The sequence below is a fragment of the Haliotis cracherodii genome, unplaced genomic scaffold (assembly GCF_022045235.1).
Source record: "Haliotis cracherodii isolate W230 unplaced genomic scaffold, xgHalCrac1.p SCAF_1, whole genome shotgun sequence".
In the NCBI taxonomy this organism is placed as follows: domain Eukaryota; kingdom Metazoa; phylum Mollusca; class Gastropoda; order Lepetellida; family Haliotidae; genus Haliotis; species Haliotis cracherodii.
This window is the reverse complement of record NW_027266264.1, coordinates 79,780,960-79,794,979: the sequence shown is the minus strand read 5'-3', so window position 1 is coordinate 79,794,979 and position 14,020 is coordinate 79,780,960. Positions and strand designations below refer to the sequence as shown.

At 38.7% G+C, this 14,020-nt stretch overlaps 1 protein-coding gene across 7 annotated transcripts in view; it reads right to left on the bottom strand.

The window, feature by feature from the left end:
* LOC139441508 (chromodomain-helicase-DNA-binding protein 1-like) overlaps window positions 1-14,020 on the bottom strand; it is a 48,403-nt gene that overhangs the window by 20,949 nt on the left and 13,434 nt on the right. For 4 of the 7 annotated variants that reach the window (XM_071222379.1, XM_071222496.1, XM_071222656.1 and 1 more), the window contains exons 5-18: window positions 12,278-12,367; window positions 11,911-11,963; window positions 11,234-11,311; window positions 10,029-10,202; window positions 8,920-8,970; window positions 7,336-7,472; window positions 5,138-5,420; window positions 4,719-4,819; window positions 3,886-4,073; window positions 3,597-3,724; window positions 2,552-2,768; window positions 1,837-1,926; window positions 697-887; window positions 246-381 (exon numbers count right to left, since the gene is read on the bottom strand). In XM_071222379.1, the coding sequence (XP_071078480.1) occupies window positions 246-381; window positions 697-887; window positions 1,837-1,926; window positions 2,552-2,768; window positions 3,597-3,724; window positions 3,886-4,073; window positions 4,719-4,819; window positions 5,138-5,420; window positions 7,336-7,472; window positions 8,920-8,970; window positions 10,029-10,202; window positions 11,234-11,311; window positions 11,911-11,963; window positions 12,278-12,367 (1,917 nt within the window). The remainder of the gene's footprint in view (window positions 1-245; window positions 382-696; window positions 888-1,836; window positions 1,927-2,551; window positions 2,769-3,596; window positions 3,725-3,885; window positions 4,074-4,718; window positions 4,820-5,137; window positions 5,421-7,335; window positions 7,473-8,919; window positions 8,971-10,028; window positions 10,203-11,233; window positions 11,312-11,910; window positions 11,964-12,277; window positions 12,368-14,020) is intronic. The other 3 variants (XM_071222589.1, XM_071222434.1, XM_071222542.1) reach the window with 3 other exon arrangements.

Here is a 14,020-nt window from a genome sequence, read left to right as displayed (position 1 = left end):
TTTTCCGACAAGCATAGTCGCCTTATATGGCAAGCATAGTCACCTTTTACGGCAAGCATGGGTTGCTGAAGACCTATTCTACCCCGGATCTCCGCGGGCCTCCAGGCTTTGGAACACAATGCAAGTAATATCTATAAGATACGATATAAATACCAACACAGTAATATTCAATGTAAATAATCAGCACTTTTAGTTTCAGATGAGCCAAAAACCAATTTCAAATAGTACACTGTTTCTAAACTTACTTTGGCTGGCAACGACTTTTCTACATCCTTCTTCACTCGACGTATGAGATAGGGTTCGAGTTCTCTATGGAGAGCTGCAAAACCTGTCTTGTCAGCTTTGGAATGCTTCAACTCAAAGTCAGACCAGCGGTCAAACCTAAGGAAATCGTGAAACAATAGGCTAATGATCAACATGTTTCTTGTTAAAAGTGAGTGTGGTTCCTAACTTAAAAGCTGAACAACTATGAAAAAACCAATCTCTTTACCTGCCAAAACTTCATTAATTATTTTTCAACATGTTCAATCAATAACTAGTGTTATTTTGCAATTGTCACATGTGAATCAGTTGATACTGTAAACAAATATAAAGTATTTCTTATTGGTAGTCTGGTAACAATCTGCAACAACTTGTTTAACTGATGCAATTGGCAAAAGTATAGACAATATTTCCATCTGATTCCCTGGTTCTTACTTTTCAGGCATGATGAAATGAAGGAGAGACCACAGTTCCTTGAGAGAGTTCTGGAGTGGTGTTCCTGTGATGAGGATGCGATTATTTGTGTCGAAGTCTTTTAAACATTTGTACAGCATGGAGTCATCATTTTTCAGTCGATGTGCTTCGTCCACACCGAGGAAAGCCCATTGATGACTACCTAAGAAAGACTGGTTTAACAAAGAACATCCTGATGTAGCTGGCGTTGAGAACATCCTGGGGAGGCTGTAATATTATATATCCCACATACATAGTATCCACATAAAACAGTACCAGGACAACCCTAAAACGAGGTTCATAAAGATATCAACACTAAAATTTAAGGCCTTTCCGAGGCTTTTCAACTGTCACTTGCAAGGTTTTTAAGTTGGATTATTAGCCTTAGTGTCACAATATTTTTTAAATCCTGCATAATATATATTAGTCCTAAGACCTAAAAAGCAATATGAACATCACACATTTTTACAAGTTTCATTTTCACAACCAACAAATATAATAAAACAAGTTCTAAATTTTAATTCTTTCATAAATAAGTATATGTCATTTTGTTCAAATTCAAGGCTTTCCAAGCTATTTTGGTGATATTTCAAGGTTGTTACTGAATGCCTTTTATGGCAAGCATGGGTTGCTGAAGACCTATTCTACCCCGGATCTTCACGGGTCTCTTCAAGCCTGTATAAACCTTGTCAAATAGTGTAAATGGAATATTAATCCTTTTAGCATATGAATTTATTTGGCTTCAAGCTGTGATCCCTAATGTGAATGGGCACAGTATTAGCATATGATTTTTAAGTGATAGACAACAGAACTTGCTGCTTCAAGTAAATGTTTTTGACATAATCCACATTCTAATCACTTTCACACATTACCATAGCTACATCACACAACAATACTACACTTATACCATCTGATTTATTGCTGAATGAGACATTAAACAACAAACAAAACAAACATCGGATTCATGTATTAACATAGAATTATAAGCACTTCACAGTGAGAGTTCTCTCCCTTATATCACATCACACTCATGATCCTAATTTTTCTTCATTTGTACTGACATGACACATTACCATTTACAATCATATATATCATTGGGAAAAAAGTTCATATATTTCTTACCTTGTCTTTTAACAATATTTCATATGTTGTGACCAGGACATTGAACTTTAACCTCTTGCTGTTGGGGTGGTACCATTCATAGTCCCGAATCTTTAAGAACAAGTATCATCTTATTTTACCATTTCTCCACTCATGAACTGAATTCGTTATTTGTGGCCACAAGAATGGAATATTTATGAATATGCAATTATGTGCATTTACCTGTACCTAAAACATCCATAAGAACATATGATATGCATAGATTTCTTTTAAGACAACACTCTTATAATATTTAATTTGACAGGAATTTGGTCACTGGTAATTGTAGCATTTGAGCAGATACTAAGACTAAGTACCTGGACAAGTGCAGCATATAAATGTGTAATATAGAAAATTAACAAACCATGTCAAATAATTTATGTTGTTAATGTTTCACTGAATATGACAAATTATACATCAACTGCTGACTTATTATTGTATTCGTGAATTAGTATTCGTATTCATTACCCTATATTCGTGATACGAATCATATTCGCCTCATAGTGTATTTGTTGCAGCCCTATTCTCCACACAGCCATTGTTCAAACTATGACAAATCACATCTTAACTATAACTGAACACCAAGCAGAAATAGTCAATGCATCAATTTGAACTTATGGAATGAGAAAAGATTCATAGAGCTCATCGTCAGACAAAATCCTTAGACTATTTATATCAGCCATGAATAATAACATACCATGTTTCGACTGTTGATATCACCAAGGTAGGTGATAACATTCATCTCTGGCGCCCAGTTCTGGAGCTCCCGTTGCCAAGCAACCACTGTAGACAAGGGAACCACCAGGATAAAGGGGCCGTAAAGTTGGTAGTTGTTGAAGAGAAGGGACAGGAAGCCAATAATCTGGATAGTCTTTCCCAGCCCCATCTCATCAGCCAATATCACACTGTTCTCTCTGAAACAAGATGGAGTTCCCATGACGATCCTGTGGAATTGGATGTCTCTACCATGGTAGATCATATCACCTAGGTTAAATTAAACAGTTACAGCATGAAACGTTATTAAAGAAATGGTAACAAACCCAGGTTCCCAATCTGCATGTACTTATTTAATATTTCATTATTCTCTCCATAATGCTTTCATTAATCCAACTGCTAACATTTATTTATTATCACACTTCTTGAGACAACTGATTTTGTATCTGTATTGAATGTCTACAGGTCTGGTAATTCCTATTTCATTTTTCTTTCAAAACAGATAAAAATTACCAGGGACCAGTCTTACAACACAGCCCTATGTGGGTTCCGGGTTAGAGTGGTGGTGAAATGGGGTTTAACGTCGCGTCCAAGATTATTGCACTTATATAGCGACGTGCATGCATGTGTGTGTGCGTGTGTGGCTGCTTGTACTAGTCCGGACTGATGCCGATTTATAGTGCTAGCTCACTGAGATACCATGCCGCAGTTTTACATGAATACCCCACTCAGACACAGTATACTGACTCCGAGCCGACCAGTCCTTTTTTAGCCCCTTGATGCCGAGCGCCAGACAAGGTAACAACAAGTACCATCTTTTAACGTCTTTTGGTATGACGCGGTCGTGGATCGAATTATCTGGTCGAGTCTAAATCATGAACAGGCCTGCTTGCATATAGCTGAAAATAATGCTGTGGCTTAAAACAAACAAACAAACAAACAAACAAACAAACTTATAACACAACATGAGGGGCATTCTGTAAACACATAGGAGACATGTGGGTGGTGTAGTAGTGTGGTTCACCTACTTGGTCCAGGCATTGATGAGCCAGTTGAGGCCCTCCAGCTGGTAGTCCCGCAGCTCTCGGTGCTCGCTGCCACCAAGATATTTGGGTTGAGTTTTTAAAGGTAAAAATTTTGGACGGACTTTCAGTACCTAGAACATAGAAGTGAAGAGAACCCTTCAATCTCACCCTCAATCATTTCAAAACATTTTCATCAAAATTGATTTATAGGGCAAAAACAAAGTTCCACAATTTTTTATGAGATTCAAAAAGAAAAAAGCCACTAAGTGTAGCATGTAAAAGCACTGTTTACCTTACTAAGTTTGGAGGGTGTACGCTGTGACTTGTTCCTTGCATGGTACTCATCTACAAATTTCTGGAAGTGCTTGGACACTAATTCCCCATCTTCCCATGTACACTCTGAGTACGGCAACCCCTGCCATTTACACAGATAGTCGGGGAAACCATTGTGCTCATTGGCTTGCTTCTGGTTAGAGTGAGCTGGAAGAATACAAACAAATTATCAGCTCTTTATGACCATAAAACTGACAGTTAATAATTACAATGCTGTACTTCAAATGTTCTTTAAGTGAGTGAGTGAGCATGGTTTTACGCCGCTTTTACAATATTCAAGCAATATCATGGCGGGGGGACACCAGAAATGGGCTTCACACATTGTACCCATGTCGGGAATCAAACCCGGGTCATCGACATGACGATCGAATGCTTTAACCACTAGGCTACCTGACGGCCCCGCAATGTTCTTTAAACTATAGCAGATGCACTAGTGCTGCCTTTTCCAGCAAAATCATGGATGGTGACACCGAGAATGGGCTGTCGAATGATACTGATGCTGGGATTGGTTTTAAGCACAAGTGAACACAGACCACTGGGCTACTGCCTGATCACTATCAGTAGCACATGGGACAGTCACTAAATCAAACTTAAAAATATATAACATTCCTAATCTCACAAGCTTGTCTCTAGTGACAGTGCACTTTGGTCAAAACAAAGAAAAGAACAAGTGAACAAATTGGATTAAATCTGTTATATGACACTCGTCTTAAGGTAGTTTTAATTTTAAATCCATCCTGATTCAAGACCAATATTACTCAAGACACAGACATCACCGTTATTGGCACCTACCAATTATTCTCTCGCAGAGCCTGTATTGCCCCTGTAGATCATCCATCATCTCCTGCTGACACTCGAAGTACTCTATGTCTTCTGGAGATGCCGTCAACCGCCTGAAATGTTGGCATGCCTGTTCTATAATGACTGTAGTGTAAAATCTCTCATATCTACCCAGTGTTCAAGGTGTCCATCAAGACTGCAATTCTTTGTCCTCTGGATGAGTACATTTCTATTTAAAAGTTCTTATTTTATTACAGTTTCTAATGCAGTAATGTTTGCCACGATTACAAGAGCAAAAATAGGCTACATATTTTTAATGAGATTTGAAAAGTCAGAATACTAACTACCCCCGTCAGTCCAGGTTATGGAAGGTTTTTGACAAATCAAATATATTTCCACAATGGTTACCACAGCAATAATAAGCTTTATACCATTCTGCTATCTCCTCATTCTTCTTCTTGAAGTTCTCCAGCTTCTTGATGCCGTTGACCTTCTGTTCCCGGAGGTTGGCCTCAGATTCCCACGTGTTGTGGATGTGTGCCCAGTTCTTCCACTTGACGAGATACTGCATCTCCTTGACAACCACCTTCTCTGTGCCATCACTGACTTCTCCTTCCTCAGTTTGATCCAGTGCTGTGGCTGAGGGAGGGTTGCTTCCTGCATTAGGATCACCACAAGTGGCTATATTGTACACTGTGGTCTTGCTGCCTGTAGCTAAAGAGTGAACGGTAGCCACGTAACATCAAGCACGACATACACCCATACTCTACTACACTCATACACTACTGCTATCATTGCTGTGTTGTACAATTGTCAGTCAAGGTAGGCGCCCTTAGTCATCTAGGCAGCGCTAGAAATTAGCACCAGCCCTATAGTCCTTGCCAATCTGTCTAACAGTTCAGGTATCATAAGGACTAGTAGAAATTTGCCATTTTTAAGGGCTTTTCTATATGTTATCATTGTAAGGACTAGTGGACTATAACTGTTAGTTTCTACCCCTGTCAAGGTATGAAAAATAATATTCAGTAGTTTTGGTTCTTATCCAAACACCACTGCATGAATTTTTGCTTGGTAACAATAGTTTGCAAATTCTGATTCTGAACAGCTTACTTTCATGTCTATGTTCAACATTTTGCAAATTGTTTTTTTTTATTACTTTTCGACAAGTCATTGCCTGAGAACATATTGTCATAACATTAATGTGATTAACATATTACACACATTAAGGGTTTTGTAAGTTTCAAGTAGTTGTTCTATTTCATTTTCTTTAGCATTAATGGATTTGTAGTGATAGAAATTGGCACTCGTCCTATAGTCCTAGCCAAATTGCAGAACATTTACGGTATCATAAGGACTTTAAGGACCCATTTTAAAGGGTTTTGCAATATGTCATCAACAGTACAAGTGGATTAAAACATTAGTTCCTATCAATGTTTTGTCTCGTGTCTCTTTGAATCATGATTATTGACCTTCCTGTACAACACAGCTGAGTGATTCATGAAATCATGAAAAGCAATGAAGGTGATTCATATGGTTCACTGTTGAGTGAAGGCCCACTTGCTACTCCCAACAAACAGTTCCTGAACGACATGCAGGAACAAGTACTCAGCTCTACGAACATGTGACGCACATGAATCACCACAGTATGAAATTCGCACACATTGGTACGTGTACAGCTTGCAGACATTGCAGTGAAATCTACATCAACTGACAGCAACATTATCAATAGCATACACATTTACACCAGCAGTTGGCTGACTTTGCTGTTATAAGTCGCGAAGCAACAATTGTCTGTAGCTGCACATATACCACTGAAACTGTGAACTGCAACATGAGGAGATGAAAATACAGGCAGGTGGGTCAGGACAATGACAAGTGATGGAAGGTTGCCATGACAATGGTTGGCATGCAGGCAGCTAGCTTTATGAAACATACACAAAACAACCCAATTCACAGCTATCATACGCGTTTGTGCTAACACCAGTTTAGATCCACACATTTCAGCAATTGGGATATTCTCACTGAACAGTGTCAGCTAGGAAGATAGCATCTACAATTCAACAATATTTATGTCAGTACAAACATTAAGCAAAAACAAAACCCCATCTTCCATGTCAAAATCTATTTCCAAAATTGCAAGTCGTTTAACTCCAAACTGATTTCTGACAATTTGGCAACAATCAAAATGAAACAAGCATTAGCACATGACATTTCCCCCAGCCCAATGCGACTACCAACAAATACACAACAGCATGAGTGAGCATGACATGACATGACATGACATGAGCCAGTGGACATGACCTCTCTCCCGCTCATTCAAACCTCCTGCCAAGCTCACACCACCCATCACCATCCCTTCTCACCAGCAGTGTACCTTCACTATTTAACACAAGCAATTACCTCACAGGCAGTAGTTGAAACATAGAAGAAATTCTTACTATTTTGGTCAGTTGGAACACTGAACAACAAATGCATCATTACACAGGACTACCAACATCACATTCAAAGTTTTCACCAAATTCAATTAAACCTTACAACAGTGTAACAAATGAACTGTAAATAAAAGCAGTAATTGTTTTAAAGTCAAGAATCTTTAGTGTTTATTAACTGCAATTTGTGAAGTCCTTACCTCCTTTGACACCTAATCTTGTGCCGAGGACCTTTTCAAGGGTTTCCCGACTGTCCTCTTCCGCGTCTTCAACAGCATTGGTCGTCACCTCCATAATGTCGTCCGAATCTGTCGACGCATCGGTGTCTTCCTTGTAACTAAACAAAAAAGCACACACTACAGACACATATGTTTGTTTGACATATCGTGTCTATCACTACAACATGAACGACCATACAGAAACACCGACATATCAACAACATAATAAACATATAACAAACCATTCAACAATTGAAGAAACTTCCATTTTTAATTTCAAACTGAAGACTTTAATTCAACAAAAGTTTCAACCTTGTGATGAATAAGTGTGAGATAAAAAAAAATAAAAAAATTGAAATTTACACATTGTAATACTTTCCTGCTGATCACTGCAGCCATGCAGATAAAGATGTCTGTGCTAGGGGAAAGAGCAGTGCACCACTACACCAGACACAGCCTTTGAAATTCATGCTAGTCTGCTAGCCTCAGACTACTAAATTGTGGCAAGGACAAGCAAATATCCAGTGACGGTAGTCCTCATGACTAGTAACATTTGAAGGCTATGTTTCTGAACCAATTCCAATGCTTCAATTTTGCTACAAATTGGAACTGAATAAAACCGACAGAAAATAGTTATCATAGTTAACATTATTGTCTTGTTCAAGCAGGAATAGCTACTAACTCTGAGGAGAAGTCAAATAATGGTAAAAAGACAAATCTCTAAGGCTGTAGGCAACACCTTCATATCTTCATACACATAAAGCAAAACTTCACAAAAGCTGACAAAGATCTTAATACTAAGTGCCAGGCGTCTAAAAATGGAAAGCAGCATAGTAGCAAATTTTCTCAGCCCAAAAACAATCAGATGGAGATCCTCACTCAAGATAATCAATTATCGATGAACTTCTGTAGTAATTTAATTCAATATAAATTGGATCATGTGTCTAGCTCTTGTGCAAAATTTCACAAAAGACAGATGAAAAAATCAGAGGGAAAAAGGCACCAATCCTCTTATCTTGTTTATTGATATTAATGATATATTCAATAATAATTTGACGGCAGATATCAACCGAGGTTTGCTTTCAATAGTATTCATTAGTGATTCCAGTAAAGGTGAAAACAGAAACACCTGTATAAACTATTACAGGCAACCAGATCAATTTGTCAAAATATGTGAAATATTTCAGGAAGATATGCATGTGTCCTGCTCTGTTTAACAAGCACATCTCTGGTATCAGTAATATTTCATCTTGTTCCATTAAAATAATAAGATATGATGTGAAATTTCAAAACATCAAAGGGCCAAAGCAGATGAATTTGTCTTCAGTTAAGAAATCACTATCAAAGACGCACAAAGGTTGATGTGTTTGCAAAGCTGCTTGATAAAAAGCAGATTATGTCAATAAACAAATTGATTACTGAAGGTCATGCCAGACTCCCCTGGACTATATATATCAGCAGACAGAATATAAAACTGTACACAAAGGATATATTTGGTTCATAATACAACATCAAGTAAAGAAATTCTCAAGAGTAAGTCCACAAATAAAGTTACTACTATCTTACCTAACGTGTTTAGTTGACTTGCGCTTGGAAACACGAGAGGTTTTGTTCCTGCTATAGAGAATTGTTCTCTTTAACGCAGTCATTATATTTGACATATGATAAAAACATTTACCCACTAATGAGAACCAAATTATACACAAGGAATACTGAATTAAAATAAGAACCGCAAAACAATTTACTTAGTAAACCTAAAAATATAAACCAATAAAATAAACCAATTAATCACTCTGAAAATACATATCGAGTCTGCCACACAAATACACATGCAGCTATTCACAACAAAACAAGGTGTGAGCCAGTAAGCCTAAATGAAGCTACACTTATTCGAATAAACACATTTCCAGGTCCCCAAAACCATTGTTTGTCATAAGAAGCAACTAAATGGATCATGTGGTCAGGCATGGTGACTTGGTGATAACATTTCATTCATTGCATGCTATGATGTCAGTCACCAGACTATCTGGTCCAGATTAGAATTTGAACAGGCCACCATCATATAGCTAGAATATTTGCTGAGTGCAGCGTTAAGCAAAACAAAATGGATACCTGTTGGGCATACTGATTTGATGCTTGCCACATAACCACATACCACCAAGGGTGAACTATAAACTATTCGTCTCATTCCCCAAAATAACAGAACAATGAATCAGCATGCTGAACATGCTGAATGTTCCAACACAATTAAACCTCATTTTATGGCATATAAGAAATAACAATTCAACAACAGCTTGAAGTGATTTCAACTTGATTGAAGTTCCACAAATGGTGATTTCAACTTGATTTCTTATGTCTTGGATACTTAAAGTTCAACCTGTGGAACAGCCGAGTTATTTGTCTGGAAATTGCACCTAGACATCAATTAATCAAATTGAAATTTACAAGAGTGTAGCCCACAAAACACCACGGAATGAAAAGTTTGGGTTCATCAAAACTTGCAGCTTAAAAAATTATGAAGGAAGTAATTTGACATGCAACAGTGCACATCATACCACTGGTTGAAAGTAACCCATAAAACTGAACTCAAGTTAACTTGATTGATGATTTCTTCCATAAATCCCCCTTAAACATGTCATTAAAATGTATTGGCAAAGGATAAAAAATCTCCTCACCTGACTTTTGAGGCCACAGCCCTCCGAGCCACATGTCGCCTGTCTTCATCCGAGTCTTCCTCACTCCCAGAAGATGACCCAGATGATAACCTTTTCTTCCTTGTGCCGGTTGGTTTCCGTGGAGACTTGGAGCCTCGAGGTGGTCTCCGCACAGGTTTGATCCGGACTCTCCGACTACAGAGAGATTCAATGAGTACCAAGGAGTTGTGTTTGTCCAGAAACCAGCAATGATGAGTATATTTATAATGTGCCACATCCATGCCCTAAAGCTGCTCAAAGTGTTGCATTATTACCCCAAACAAAGGATAAATGTGCACTTGATTTTCATGTTTTACATCCCTGGGGAGTTTACAACCCAAGATGCCTCATAAGGCACTTGGTTAATAGTCATCCTACCGGGTACCCATTCAATGCTGGGTGAACAGAGTGAGTATGGTTTTACACCGCTTTTAGCAATATCCCCAAAATCACTATGGGGAACACAAGATATAGGCTTCACACATAGTACCCATGTGGGGAATCGAACAAGCTGTGACAAGCAAACGTATTAACCACAAGGCTACCCCACCGTCCCGCTGTGTGAACAGAGACATATTCTGGACAAAATTTCTTGCCCACAGAGACGCCACAACATGTGTTTCAATGCAGGGCACAACCAAAGCCCTAGAAACCAGGAGCAAAGCTGCCTGACATGGGTCACCCATCCAACTACCCTCTACGACAAATGTTGCATAACTCTACCTGATTTGTGGCATGTACGATGGACACGCGTCCATGTGCCACCACAGCAAGTATCAACCTCATCATACAATAGTAAACTTTAACAGAGGTTAACAGACATTGAACAAGACTGAAGGCTTTATTTCTTATTCATTTGGGGGGGGGTGGGGGAGGGGCAGTTGGGGGTGGGAAAAGAGAGGAAGGAGGAGGCAAGTGGTTGAAGCATTTGCTTGTCACGTGACATGGATACAATGTACAGTGTGCGAAGCCTACCATGATATTAATGGAATACCGTTTAAAGCAGTGTCAAACCCAACTCAAGCTCACTCATTCGCATTGATTCGAGACATCTTGCTTCTACTTTTGTTGTCATATTCCGTGGATTTAAAACTTTACAGGTGGCCAATCATTAGCTACTATCATTAAAAAACAAAAAGAAAGTTACCCTACAAACATACTGCCAATGTGACAATAATTCTCCTTACTTGGTATTAATCTTGCTTGGTTTATAGTCCCCTGAGCTGGCCTCATTGCTGTCATCACTTCCACCCCAATCAGTTGATCTGCAACATTCAGTGTTCAATTACTACATACACCAGTAAAGTACAGCTGCAATATACAAACATGATGGCATGAATATGACACGAGATGGAAGAATAGGTACTAAAAATACCGGACCCATAATTCGTAGGATGGAAAATTATTAAAGATTATTAACCCAATATATCTGGTGATAAGTTCTCACTGTTTTAACAAAGATAACAATGTATAATGTATCAGGACAAACAAGACTTGATGAGACAGGTAACAAGAGTGTGTCACTAGCGTATGTTTTCCTAAGCTGCAGTTCTTACATCCTAGCTATAACAAAGTAGCCTGTTTAATAATCAGCCCTGGGTCCTGCTCCACAAAGGGATCTTAGTGCTATGTTGATCGTAAGCCTATGATTAAATATGGGAGTTACGACCAACTTAGCACTAAGATCGCTTTGTGGAACGGGATCCTGGTCCAAACCAACCACCTCATATATTGAGCAATGTCTGATGCCATTGGGGTACAAAGTCACAAAGTCCGGCCATCCAAAACATGCAATAAGCGCTGGCGCTCTAACCTGGGGCCCCCTAACTATCTCCTGTCTTGTTACAGAGTGAAGAACACCTACCCTTTCCTCTTTCCTCTCCTCTTGGACCGAGGGTGGTCCTCGTCACTGTCACTCTACAACACAAGAGAAACCAGCTGTGGGGCACACTGAAGTCACACTTAAGTCACACTGATTGTACAATTACTTCTGCAATTCAGGGGTAGGCCAGTACAGTGCCAGCTTACTTGCACAATGTGCCACAATATCTGTTTTAAAACATGAATCTAATGGTGCTCTACCTTATGACAAGGCCTCAAAATTTTGTACATTATTTATGAGGACCTGACTTTCATAGCTTGTCTAAAACCTTTTTTTTTAGATACACAATAAATGGAAAAATTGCAGAAAGTTTCCCATCTAGCATCTAGTTAAATTACAGCCAACTTACAGCATTGGCAGCATTGTACCGAACAGGCTCTTTCCTGGATCTTGCAGACCTACGAATTCCATACAGATCTGGCTCCTCATTCCACAACTCCTGGAAAAACAACAACACAACATCAACATACATAAGTATAACACAACAAAGAGAACCGTATGGTTTATATACCACAGATAAAGAAATAGATACAGTCAAAAATCAGATTTACATAAAAAAAAACCATTGAACCACAGGACATTTTAATAGCTGAAAAATTAGCAAACATCAATTTTGAAAACAGTCCTCAGACTGTCAAAAGGATAATTCTATGAGATTCCGTTTCTAACTGATCCAATGGCCTGTAAATAATAGCCTCTGGAAACCCAGCGACTGAGTATGGTTTTACTTCGCTTTAAGCAATATTCCAGAAATATCATGGGTGGGGGACACCAGAAATGTTTTTTCTGAGGTGAGGTGCAATGGGGTGGGTGATTTCAAACAGTTGAGGCGTCATTAAACATGGGACGAATGATCCTATATTTCGTACATTTATTACCGATAGTGAGTGAGTGAGTGAGTTGGGTGGGTTTAACGCCGCTTTTAACAGTATTCCAGTTATATCACGGCGTGTCAGCTTAATGTGGGAGGAAAGCCCGAAGTGATGCTGGTCTCAGATGTTTACCACTTCGGTGTAACCCACGAGCAGGGGTATGGTGCTGACAAACCTAGAAACATAATCTGGGCGAACCGGGATTCGAACCCACAATCATAGGTTTCTGGTGTGCCCATGGGACGCAATTCTTGCTGGCGAATCACAGCGCCTTAGACGACTGGGCCACCCGTGTCATCTTATTACCGATAGAAAAATACACATTACCGTATTTTCTTGAGTATAGTGCGCACCCATGTATAATGCGCACCCCCCTCTAGCGGGTTCAATATTTTGGAAAAAAAGAAATTTGAATATTATGCGCAGAAAAAATTTAAACCGTACCCTTTCAGCGAAGTCCGGCAAACGAACGGGTGCTGAGAAACTCCCGTCAGTACAAATTCGAATTATGAGATAAAAAATCACCAGACATGTTTATTTACCGTTTAAATAGTATTGATTGTTCTGCTAGGCATTGTTTTATATCTAGGGATTAAGATTACCTTGTGTATTTTCTCGTAAACTAAGCCGGAAACAGCAATCAGCTGTACACACGTTTTCTTGGAATCGACCGGTGATTCGGTCAAGACACACCCAATGATATAACTTTATAGGATTTTTAATGCAAGGATCGGCAACAATTGTATCTGAAACTATTTTATTTATCAGGAATAATATATTCCATTATTTTCTTAATTAAATGCAGCCTTTACTAAACATATTTAAAATAATAATAACCCTAAGCGAAGCAGCTGATCGCTATTCCCGGGTATTATTTTTTACATGGAACATGTCTGACCAGTCACCGTCAAGGCTCACGCGCACGGGATCACGTGAGCACGAGAATTTCATGTTGACATAGAATCGTCAAACAAAAACAAATATGACTTTTAACGAGTCAAAGTATGTCATTTATGATATATGTATCCATTCTCTGTCAACTAAAGTTCGTTTCAAGGCGTCAATAGCGGTATTCTGACCGTGGTTGCTGTTAATAACGGTGAGTTGTGCGATCTTCCGATCGCTTCACACACGATTTCGCCGAAATTAATAAAAACAATATTATAAGGAATTTTGAATAAAATTAATAAAGTAAGTTACAAACATAAGTCCAAAAATAC